The 13067-nt window shown below is 34.8% G+C and overlaps 1 protein-coding gene across 3 annotated transcripts in view; it reads left to right on the top strand.

Annotated features, from left to right (window-relative positions):
• The window catches only part of LOC139990356 (uncharacterized), a 229324-nt gene that overhangs the window by 164444 nt on the left and 51813 nt on the right, over positions 1 to 13067 (top strand). For 2 of the 3 annotated variants that reach the window (XM_072009566.1, XM_072009564.1), the window contains exons 3-4: positions 3589 to 3822; positions 5066 to 5532. In XM_072009566.1, the coding sequence (XP_071865667.1) occupies positions 3589 to 3822; positions 5066 to 5532 (701 nt within the window). The remainder of the gene's footprint in view (positions 1 to 3588; positions 3823 to 5065; positions 5533 to 13067) is intronic. The other variant, XM_072009565.1, reaches the window with a different exon arrangement.

Genomic DNA, 13067 nt, shown 5'->3' with positions numbered 1-13067 from the left:
GAGAAACTTCTAAATAATCCTTTTCACCTGGACTTAAGAAATATAAATGAAAATGCCCCGAGTCATCCAAATTAGCTACAGAAGAGAATAGTAAATAGTAATAAATCAAGGTTGAATCAAGGGAAACACTACTCATAAACGGAATTAAGCGCGATGCTGTCGTAGATTCCTCGTTACGAGATAGTGCTCAGCCTTGCTTGAACAACCAACAACCATGGAGTATAATGTGGCATAACAGGTTAGTCGCGAGATAATTTAAAGTCCCTTTAAGGTCGGTCAGTCGCGGAACTGGGGCGGTTTCCATTAAATCCTCGTTTGCACGAAAACGGATGCGAGTTGCGAGGAAACAGGGATGAACAGGGTAAAAAGCAGAGAGACACGGGTTAAAAGGCGCACGAATCTTGATCTCATTTGCGTAAGTGCTGTTGTTCAACATGCTCACGATGCAACAATATCGAACGACATATGAAAGTACTTTTCTTCTTGATGATTCCTTTATGTGAGAGAACTATTGAAGTGAAAGGAACCTGTAGGTACAGAACTGTATTGTATAGAATATTTTAAATAAAGAAAATACGAGTACAAATGGATCCCATTTATGATAATGACGATGATTTTAAGATTAATAGAAAATATTAATGTAAAATATAAAGTACAATATATGTTATACTATTAAAGGATTACTTCACTTTCTCTGTTACTGAACATTCAAAAATTGTTTGTTAGCAAAGATTAATCTTTGGATCTGTAAACCACACCAATTTCGTTTCTAATCAATTCTAATTTATTCATCCTGTTTCGATTTATCCGATATCTGTTACTCAATGCCCAATACTTTCGAAACATAACTTGCAAATTCTTTAATTAAATTACAAGGAACGACAGCAATAAAATTCCAGAATACAAATCCTCTCATTGACCTGAAAGATCAACGAAACAGTTACGAGTTTAAATAGCCATAGCGAATAAGGAACACGACATTGGAATATTAGAGAAACTTGTCACGGGCACTTCATAACGCTAAGTAGAATTATGGCCGATTAGAAATGTCTACGCAGTTTTAAAGTGTATAATTTGTTCTTGAAAATTCCCAAGGTCTGAACGTCCTCGCGTATGCTTTACGACGGATATATTGTAATATTGGAAATGGTGTCACGTGCAAACGGCGCGAAAGCTTATAACACGTAGTTTGTCGTGAAACCGCTCATCATGCCTGACAAGCTGCGTAACATGTAGACACAATCGTGACGTGAAACGAAACTGAGATTCGCAATTTGTCCCTTTATGAAAATTCTTTTCTACGACTGTACCGTTATAATAATAGGGGTTAGTCGTGATTTCGATCAGAATATTGTGACAGATGATAAAAAACAGTTTCAGAGAAACGCTAAATACAAGTGTAATATATAACAATTATATTGCACCTTCTTTGCTATTGTTACCTATTGCACTATTAGTTACTGTAATGATGGATATTTAATACCATTAAATTTTAGGGGTTAATCCTTCCATGATGGACAAGTGTTAATTAGAATAGAAAGAATATTATGACAAATTGTAAAAATGATAGTTTAGGAAAAATGTTATATGCAGTTGTAGTGTTAGCTACTGTTTTAATATTAACGTACTAAAGATTAGCGCTATTTGTCAGTTATAACGAGGTGCATAGACAATCAATAATCTTATTGATATTATCACTTATTGATTATACCGCTAGAGAAGAAACGATTCCTTGCTTATCTTTAATTAATTCGAACAACGATGGTTCTACTCCATTTACAAAAATAATCGTTTTGCATTAATGCAAATTTGACACACCCGTTCTACGACTATATCTGATAGCATGTGACAGCCACATGCTTTATATGTCGCTTGTCAAGATTATGAACTGTTAATACAAATCGAGTGGCGATAATGTCAGAAATTTATCGCGTGACATTTGTCGGTATGTTTATGAGTTACTCTGTTTTACAGACAAATGGAAATTGAAATGTAATACTTATGAAGGATAGAAAATAATGACGTTATGATCGTCAGTATTTTGCGCGTTGATAGAGTTTAAAATTAATTTTAAAGTGGGAATGTCTTTATGCATGAATGGATACGACTTTGTGTCGTAATAGGATGAAATTTTCATAAAATTGACAAAATTTAATTAACGTAGAACAATGAATGTGTAATGAAACTTCTCATTCTCTTTCATAAATATTCGAACTTTTATTGTTCTGCGAAAAATACTGTAAAACGCAGACATTAAAGATTTTCCGTAGCTTCCTTTATCTGAAATCTACATTAGAATTAATCGATCAATTAATATGAGAAATATTATCAGAAATATTGTAATGTTATTATTAAAATTAATAGTCTTAAACTACTATTTGTTAAATTATTAATTCAAATATAGGAAGAGCTTTAGTAGAAACAAACCTTCTGTTACCCATTGTAATTAAATTAGAAATACAAAAAAGTGAGAAATATTTTTAACCAATTAAACCAATTTTGTTATAGATTTTTTCTTATGGAAAAGAAAAAAGTATAGCTTTGTCGTCGAATCGAGTCTCCGTTATTCCCACTGTATGTGAGAACAAATCTCGTATGTACACGTACCATCTAACTCAGGAAAGTGAACAAACACCGAACTATCTGAATTATGCAAACATCGACAATGCGTTTTCCTGCAACATATGCTTTTCTTGTTTAGTCTCAGGTTAAATAACATTATTTGACTTGGGTAATTGGTTATTTCATGTCTCACATAAAGAACGTGAACTATATTTGTAATATGATGCAATATAGGACACGATATATATGTGACAAAATGTCTTAAAAATGATACAATATTGAAATATATTATTAGTATTATCAAAGCGTATTACCGAATATTTCTAGATTAAAAAATATGTTCAATATAATATCTTTAATATCCGGAAGTCCCACGAGGAAATAACATTTACATGCAAAATGTAACACCATAGAGATGAATATTACAGAGATAAATATTTGTGTAAAATGACAGGATATTTCAAGTAAAAATTATAAAATAAAGATAATTAAAGTAATAGCTGTATTCGCGTAAATGAAGGAAAATTTTTTAATATTATTCCATTTATTTTGATAAATAAAATCTGCACCTGGAAACTAAATTTCAAATTTCATATATGTACAGTAGAAAAATTAAATTTTAATTACCGCAATCTTCGTTTATTTTAATTATTTGATTATACGAATTCTCATTTATTTCTTTTCATTTTTAATTCTCTGAATTACCAACATTCTTAATTACTAACCGCAGCATACAATTTTCAAATAAAACACAGGGTAACTTTTGATAATAGTAATTTAAAAATATAATAACAAAGATCTTCCTACTTTTATGCGTCACGATATACGCATTATTACTTTTGTATGAAAATGTTAATAAAATTCCAATTTCGTTATTTCATCATCTTTGTTATCATTCGAGTCTTATTTTAAATCAATGTTACATTCTTAAATTGGCCTATTTTATTTCATGAAAATTTAGATTGACGTTTGAGCCACTTATGCCTTTTTCGCGAGACATTCAGAACAAGTAACGCTTCTTTGCAGATATAAATTCTGTGGCTCGTTGCCCAATCATCTAGATGACAAGGACGTGCTGGACGACGATCCAAAGGAAAATAATAACGTAATGACGGATACTATCACCGGGAATCTTGGTGGAACTCTGCCACACAAGAAACGATCGTTGGGCGTACATTTTTCAGACGGTGGACCAACTGGAACTCTAGATCTCGTGAAACATCGATCGCAAGACTCTCTCGATGAAAATGATCCTTGGAGGTATGCCATCGCTCACTTTTGCACACGATTTCCTTAGCAGTAATGGTATACGCATATAGATCAAATTTAGAGCAAAATATCTATGCCGATTATCGAAGAATATTGGAAACGAAATATTAAGAATGCAGTTGAAACGAGCTGGAATTTGTTGCATACGCTACGGCACCTGTCTCGTAGAGTACTTTAGCGAATTTAAAAATATATGACTAGGTTTTACTATAGTTGTCGAAAAGGAGCAATTAGGATTTCTTATAGTGTATTGTATGATGTATCAAAAGTAATATTTATGTGGTTACGCTAGTTCTATATTACAGTTGCGTGTAGAGTTAATTAAAGGAAGAAATTTATGTGGGAATGTTGAATAAATGTAACGATACTATTTAAAATTCTACAATTAAAGAAACACATTTTGGTTCCATTTTTCATCGCAACTAAAATCATATTAAAATGGCAGATATTACGTAAAAGTGGTATCGCGGTCTCGTAATGGCAAAATTGCAGCATTTACGCAATTTGCATAATAACTCAGCAACTAGACGAATATTGCAACAACGCGTATAAACGAATGCAAATGGCAAGGTATCTATTTCCTAGCATTTCCGTAAAAACTGACCGATTTTTCGAAAATTTCATGGAACGACAGGAAACTTAGATAATAAATCTTTTAACGAAATTGTATCCCATTTGATCTGGGAGATTATCTTCTTACACGCAAACGCATTTAAACATAAACTATCATATTTACGTTACTTCCTTATTAAACATGGACATTAAATACAAGAGGATCTTCAGAGAGCTCTTTAGAAACATACGAAATACGAAATACTACTTCATTTTTCGTGAATTTTTTACACAATTGACACCATGATACTGTACGAGTTACTCATTCTGAAAAATCAATTTTCTATTATACTAATCCTATAACAAATATCCGGCTTTGCAAAATTATATACAACTATGCAAAGTTTAACACCTATTGTATATTCATTAGGTAAAACAAATTTTTCCTTAGCTTTTGTTCCTTCATGCGTCTCTATAGAAGCGTGAATTTGCGTTAATAATCCGTAATCCACTTATTATACTAATCTAACAAATGTTCCATCTTATTCGGAAAAGTTAAAAATTAAATCAATGGGAGACTAAGAGTAAGCCGAATAAAGTAAATGGAAGAAAGCACGACAGAACCGATCGTCAAGGAAGTTTCTGTCATTTAAAAAATTAAAAAATCCTATAATTGTTGCAGGTACCAGCAGAGTGACCTTGACCTGGTGAGGTGTCGCCACGGAAATTTCGACTCTGTGAGAAGAAATCGTAGCGTCGACACGGTATCTGGTGATTCGACAAGAAGGTACACTCGGGACACGTCCCTGGAGGACAGATGTCACCGAAATTCGGATCTCGACTTGGTGGGCACCCTGCCGAAACGGAAGCAGGAAAGTAGAAACGGCGGGAAGGCGTCGGATACGAACTCTTCGACCTCGCAACCGCGCATCCCTGACGCCACAGATAACGATCTACTGATGCAGATCGTGCATAAGCCTGATTGCGAGTTGGTCAGGCATCGACAACAGTTTAGCAAGTGCATCGATTTGAAGTTGAGCAAACTGGCTAGCGGGGAACCGCAGGATCAAGGTTACGCGTCCGAACGGTCACCCGAGGACGAACATCCGCCCTCGTTGCCTGGACAGCCGTTCCCTAATATAACGCCTGGTGAGTTATATTTTCCATTTATGTCTATTCAGTGCATGTTGTAGTTTCGTACACTCGCGTCTATAGGTTGCCGAATGTTTAATTTAAATATAATTTTTTATCGAATTACTGTTTTATAATGTCGAGTCACGTTTGTGATAGAGATGTTAGGCTTGATTTAACTATTGATATTGATTGATAAATTAGTAGGGTGCTATTTGAAAGTGTATAGCGTATAGCTACTAAAGCTACCAGCGCTATGCTGGATCAGCTACTTAAAAAATAGCAAAACAAGAGATTGAAATGTATAAGGAATAAATACATAGATTGTATTTCTATAAGAAAATCTTCGAAACATATTATAATTTAGTTTTTCCTAACACAAGCGATTAATAAATATCAACTTCATCTTGTAATTAGAACGCACTTAAATATACCAAGTATCAAAATACTTATACACACGGGAGTATACTTTAAGGTGGTGTTTCGTGTGTATACTGACAGTGGAATCAAATCGCGAGCATTGACACTTACGCCGGATGAAAGTTACGTTTCAATTTCGATAGAATTTTAATGAGGAGTTGAAAGTTCAAAAATATTCAATCAGATAAAGGTATTTAATTATAAATAAAATAAGGTAATCTATGTGGATTAACAGGTTTATTCTCTTTCGTGTGACCCGTGTTGGAAATGTTCGATGAATAAAATCTTCATTTCGTAAATCAGTGTCATGTTTTAAAATGTAAATAAAATACGAGGTACTGAATATAATATAACTGGATGTATAAAATATAGGGCGAAAATTTTTTGATACATTTCGATGATAAATAGTTTTGAAATAAAAGGAGTATATGCAGAATATATCATATACGCTTTTCAATGTCAAGAAACTTTAATTAGATTCATTAGTGAACAGACGAATTATTTTAGAATTCTTTATAAATGTACCGGATGTTAGAAAAAAGTGGAACCGTTGAATATAAATTATCCGTTGTATTTCTATAAATGGAATTGTTTATAACTTGAAAAACTCAGACAACATTCTTTATTCTAACATCATACTTCATACTTTTTTCTAACATCGAGTGTATTTATAAGATTTTAATAAAATTAATCGACGATATATTAAAATTGAAATTTGTAAATTATCAGACAATTTATAACACAATGATGCGTTATATTTAATTTTACTACGAAAATAGCAGAGGTTTCTACGAAAATCGGCCGCTCAATCACAATTAGAATTCGAGGTAGAAATTATAATTCCGCGATCGGAACAAAGTAGTTCACGTTCGTTGCAATGTCTAAGCTGTAAACGAAACGAGCAATATTCGAAGTACTAAACGTACTTCTACGTTTATTACTCTAGTTTTCTCTCGATATTCTTTTCCTTGTGAAATTTATCTCGTACACCGTTTGCGATTTCTTCCGTACTAATCGTTTCAAAACTTCTTCCGCTCTGTTTCGTTTCTCCTTTCTCTCCCTCTTTCCTCGCCACCCACCACGATTATTTGGTTCCTTCGTTGTTCTTTTCCTTTTCCACACCACTCAATCCAAGCTGCCTTTAATATCGTTTCGTTACGATGTATCCGCCCCCTTTACTACTTTTCTCCACTTACGTTTCAGCATTCATTTTTACGTATCTTTCAAATAATTCCTTATCTTTCCTCGAGATCACTCTGTAATTTTCCTTCCTTCGCCTTTGCCCCGGTTTTCTTCTATTCATAGTATTATTCGACTTCTTTTCGTGAAACTTCTTTCATCCCCTTTCCCATTGGCAGGCTTCCCTTTACCGTTGTTCGATAACTTTGTTGGCTTTCCAATCTGTTTGCTGAATCCCTCTTCCCGTCACTTTTTTCCCTCCCTTCTCTCCCTCCCGCCTTCCATATCGTTTTCTAATTCCAACGCGTGTATCATCCCCCATTTTTCTTCTCTGATTCGTAATCGACGGTTAAAGTAATGGCAACGTGCAAATGAAGAATAATGTCGTATTATCGGAATTTTATTCTCGGTGTTTTATGTATTTTGAAGTATTACCGCAGATGAGGGAAAGATGAATGAATGTAGAGGATGAGTTTCATCTTCTTAGGAAGGGAACTGTCTTTTAGAGAATTTCTGTTGATAGTAAGAGATTAAATAATTTAGATATCGGTGGTAGCTGTTTTAAAAACTACGTATCTTTCCTGGAACATAATTATTACAAGAATAAATAATTTGCAAACATTTTCATGTCCTATCAAAATGCACCCTTTCATTATTTCAATTATTTTAATTATATTTTCTTATAAAGTAATCATTTTACTATTGTCATTTGATTGTTCATGGAACTCCGAAATTTATCATTAAAGAAAACTTAATAATTCATAAAATTTGTCTAATAACAAATGTATTTTATATTACACAATGAGTTCTAGCAGGAAACAAAGTTAAAATAATTAGTAGGATCTCATATAAATTAATCGTCAAATTTAAATTAGCAAAACAGTATACATGTTTTACGTTAACTGAAATGTCAAATACTCAAAAGCTTTGTAAATAACCTAACAGATCAATCTTCGTCATAAAACCATTTACACCTCGAATCACCAGGTAATAATCACCTCTTTCTCGAATTTACTTCTGTCATTATAGTCATATTCGCAGTAAACACGATTCCCAACTCATTAAAGTTTCCAGGAACATTTTCTGCTAACACGATTGAAATCCATGTTCAACCACCACCATACGTTCGCTGATTTTTCTACCAGCTACCGCTTAACGAGTACAACTAGCAGGCGTAGATGACACACCTTGTGAGTTTATATACTTTTAATTAAGAATTAACCTGAACTTAATTTTGTTAGAAGAAACTTCGAGTGAACAAATTTTATCTCGCTTTTTCGACTTACTTTCGCATATAGAACAACCTTCTGCCAATTGTGCGCTCCTACGTAATCGAGAATTAGAAATTATAGAGCATAATCAAAAATTGTCAAATACACGTGTAACCGACAAACTTTCAGCCACGATAGCCTCGAAGATAAAGCCTTCGACGCAATTTTGCTATTCTTCATTTTCGTCTTATTTTGAGTCATAAAATCTTAGCATTCGACAATGCGTGAAAAATCCGATGAACCAACTCCCATTAAGCGTAGTTCTTACCGAAGTGTAAAAACTACGATATTGTGAGAAGAACAATCAACTTGTCAAACGATATGAACAGTATATCAAGTTCAGATGAAAATTGAATAAGTCTCTTAGATTAGCTGAAGAAGGTTTGTCTTTTAGAAACTGTAAGAACCGTTTTATTTCTTTTTTCCTATTTTAGGATGGTCTTGGGATTGCATGGAATGTTATGTTGTTGCCTTTCTTTTTGAAATTTTGCTCACTCAATTGGTAGATGTTCTACAGTGATTCAGTGTGCAGCAAATGTTACACTTCTCTTTCGCGATTACGTGAACATGAGCGAAGTTTATATGACGTGTTCTTAGCCTGGTGAGTATCGAATGATCTTCTTTTGGAAGAATCCCTTTATGTCTCCCTGTCGGTTTTTTCTTCTCCATCCAACGGTTGCTGACTCCTTAGTTCTATCATTTTCCAGCACTCGCGGGCATTTTATCGTCTATCCTGCGTCGCATTAAGTGGAATAAAGGTAGAAACACAATGGTCGGAGTAAGGATAAAGGGAGGGACCAAGCTTGACACACTTTTGTCGGGTGAATTTCACGGATAAGACGCGCCAGGTATCTTCTGGGAGTCCTTTGTCGCTGATAGACGGCGAAGTGCGCGTCAAATTCAAAGCTCTTTGTCGCGGATAGCAACGTGCCAGTTCAAATGAATGCGACCACCAACGCTCTATGCCTTTCTCCCTCTTTCAACGACCTCGTGGCTATCCATCTTCAATTTTTCATCGGTAATCTGTTTCCAATGGAGGCAGATACTTTACCCGTTTGAAAGCGCAATAACGTTTAGCTCGCGAGAATTTGCTCGGATTTTATTCTATCGGCTTTCTTTCTCGTTCTTTGGATCTTAGAATTAGTCGCGCTCATCATTGCACGTGGACATTTAGAAATATTTCTGTGAATACAAATAAAGAAATGTAACCTAAATAGAAGCTTGAAATTCCAATCATGTTTGAACAAAAAGAAAAATTATAGATATGGTTGGTTTTTTTTTTTAGGGGAACGACACAACTAGAAATACAATCAGCGACACTAATTTTTAATAAAGAACAATTGTCAATAACACGATCAATAAATTCGTTTACTGTCACGAGTTAGATAATAATCATCATTTTTAGAGTCCCTGATAAATAAACTGCAAATGTTTATCCAAATGTATATTTTGATGAGCTCTGAAGAAATATAGTTTTAGCACGGATATGTTCTAAATTTATATTTCTTTTTTGTAAGTTTAGCGTCGCGTTATCGTTCGTTGTTATTAGCGACACTTTCGATATTTTAGATTTTATTTATTAGACTGGTTTGTTTGAGAAATTCTATTGTCGTCTTTGTGTTATTCTTCTCTGATTTCTGATATTTTCTCCGATGGATAATTACGTGTTATAACTTGTGAAACATGCAGTATATCTCTGAAGAGAAAAGCAAGAAATTACAGAAAACTTTTGAGCAATGGGTAAGATTGGCACGTTAAGTATAAATTTCATAAATAAATTTCCAATTAGTTCCAACGTTTGAACAGTTTTGTACCGTGGCGCAAAGACGTTTCTCCCGCATCTGATATCTCATTTTATATGCTCTAAACAACGCAGGTAGAGATTGAAGTGTAGGCGGCTAAGTGGGTGGTGGTGTAGCATGGCGTTGACATAACAGGCTTGCGGGAAATATATCGAGGCGCGGACCGTGCATACGCAAAACTTCCCACGGCTGATAACAATCCGGAAATCGAACGTTATGGAAACGGGGACACCTGTATTCCCCTGTTTACAGTGCCGGTCTCCCTCCAATCTTGCGTCGAACTTTACCCAGCTTCCCGCCAACTTTATTCGCCTGTCGCCGTTGTTGTTTACCACGAGCTTGTGAGAAAACACAAGCAATCTGTGCGCGCCTGTGTGACGGATAAATACACCCTTAGAACTTTGATTCTGCAAGTTGAGCGTCGCCAAACCATTCGTAGCAATGACAACTTTCAACTAGATCGCCATGCGAGTTACTACGCGCAGCAACAATTCGATAGTAATTTTAGAACGACTGAAGTTCTAGAAAGCGGAGAAAATTTAGCAGCGATTCAGAAACTTCGCTGTAGTTTAGGTTTTAATGCCTGAAACGAAGGTAATTGTGTATATATATAGAACGAAGAATTCATTTTTTAAGTCGTTCAATGTGTTAACCGGGTAACTTTTTAATCGAAATCTTCTATGATCGTGAAACTACAAGTCAGCACAAACTGATCCTAATTTATAATAAGAACGATACAATCTGGCGATAATTATCGCTAAACGAAACAATTATTAATAATTGCCTACTTGAAACAGATTCCCTGAAAAACATACTTTTCCTACTTACGACGCTCTTACAACGAAACAGTGATATCTGTAATCTCCTTTAATATCGACGTGATTCCAAGCATTCTGGAAATTCATATTTCTGAACTATTATAAAGGGGAAAAGATATTCTCACAGCTGAGCCAACGAAACTGTTAATTTCCTATTTCAAACAGATTCCTTGAAAAACATGCTTTTTCTCTTTAGTCTAACAAATTTAGTCTTCTAACAAAATAGCTCTGTTTTCTCTAACTGAAACATGATTCCATTTTCACGGGAAACCCTTTCGCAGATAACCAACCTTCGCATCGAATGGCGTCACGTGTGTACATTACTTTTCTCTAAAAACCAAAAAACTAATTACCCTTTTGTTGGGTTTAATAAATTCATCCGTGAAGATTGTTAAGAGCAAAGATATAATTACACGTTCCTTAGCCGAGTGGCCACTCTACACGCACAACGCATTCGTGTATGAAACGAAGAAAAATCGAGCGAAATTATAACACGTACTATAACGAGAAATCCTTTCTATCTGCTGTACGTTCAGCTATGTAGGCGATCATTAATCACACATGGCCTGGCTCTGTTATAAAGTTATAAATTATCGGTGAAAATGCATCAAAATGCAACCGAGAAGCAACGAGTATCCGCGCGAAGGAACAAATACTCGCGCAACCTTTTCCCCTTTATCCCGCGGCGACTAATATTATGCCCGGTAAATGTGTATTCCGTAATTGAAAGCGTGCTCTAACGAGCGATCTTGTCCTCACACTTGATACAACCCGGCAACGTTATTGATCGCAATTTGCAAAGAAATAAATCAACCGGCCAGTCATAAATTTCGTCGTATCGTGTGGAATCTCGAAAAGCGATAATTCTACGCGAACGCTTATAACAGGTCATCGAGGACCGCCTGTGATCCGTCATGCACATAGTCGTCGGTATCAAGCAACGAAACACGGACAAGAGCAGCTTTCGAAGAAAGCGTTGCACATTCCCGCTTGTTTCGGATGATCGTTGATCGTTGAGGGTGAATAATCTTCTTGCGCGCTTTGATATAAAGTTGCAATTACTGCTGAAGTAAGGAGTTAGCGAGTTGGAAGGGCTTGCTGGGAGAATTACGGTACTTTCAATTATTTTTATGTACATATTTTTCATCTGTCGAGCTATCTTTTGGTAATTTTTTGTTCTCTTAATTTCTTCTCGTTCTGAGATTCGTTTTTGCTGGTTTCGATGTTTCTCAGATTCTTTGCGTTTTCTTACGATTTCTTACAATTTCTTAAGGTTTCTTTCGATTTGTTCCAGTTTCTTCCAATTTCTTCCCGCTTCTTTTGTTCTTCTTTCATTTCTCTCGCTTTCTCTGGCTTTCTTCCGATTTCTTTCATTTTCTCCTATAATATTTCTCTTTCAACCTTCTGCTTCCCTTTTTGTATGCAATTTCTTAATCGTCTTAACGAATGTATATTTTAATTTTATCGAAATTTTCACCAACCTCAGAAATTACTACAAATAAAACAAAAAGAAGTAGAACTGTTCTTTGTATCGCTGTATGTTCTTCGTAATACGATAGCGATACGATTTATCTTGCGAATGATTATAAGGTTAAGATGAATGCATCGATAAGTTGTGCGAAAGTATGGAGAACATTTAAGAAAGAGAATATGAAACGAAGGATTCTAATACAATTGTCCTCGATAAACGGTGCAAGCGAACTTGCTTCGGGCTATCTTTCAAGTAGGTCACTATTCGAGCAAGACAGAATGTTTAGTACGTTTCGAGAAAACACATTTGGAAGAATCTTGTACGTTGAGAAAGATAGAAGTGCATTAGAAATTTCGAAACTAACGAATAACTTTTACGTAGAATCACGCTTATTTATTCAAAACATTCATTACAAAATTCTCAGAATAAATATGTATCTTATATATTATTTCCTGTATTTACTCCGTTTTATTCTCAAATATAATTTTTCTCTTAACAATGCTAAGAAGAAACCATTACGTTAGCGTTTACTTAATAAGAATATCCAACAACGTCACCCATTGAATACAGATCACCCAAAGAATACAAGTAT

Source organism: Bombus fervidus, chromosome 8, assembly GCF_041682495.2.
Source record: "Bombus fervidus isolate BK054 chromosome 8, iyBomFerv1, whole genome shotgun sequence".
Lineage (NCBI taxonomy): Eukaryota > Metazoa > Arthropoda > Insecta > Hymenoptera > Apidae > Bombus > Bombus fervidus.
Note: the sequence above shows the minus strand (reverse complement) of the source record. Positions and strands in the feature narration are given on the sequence as shown.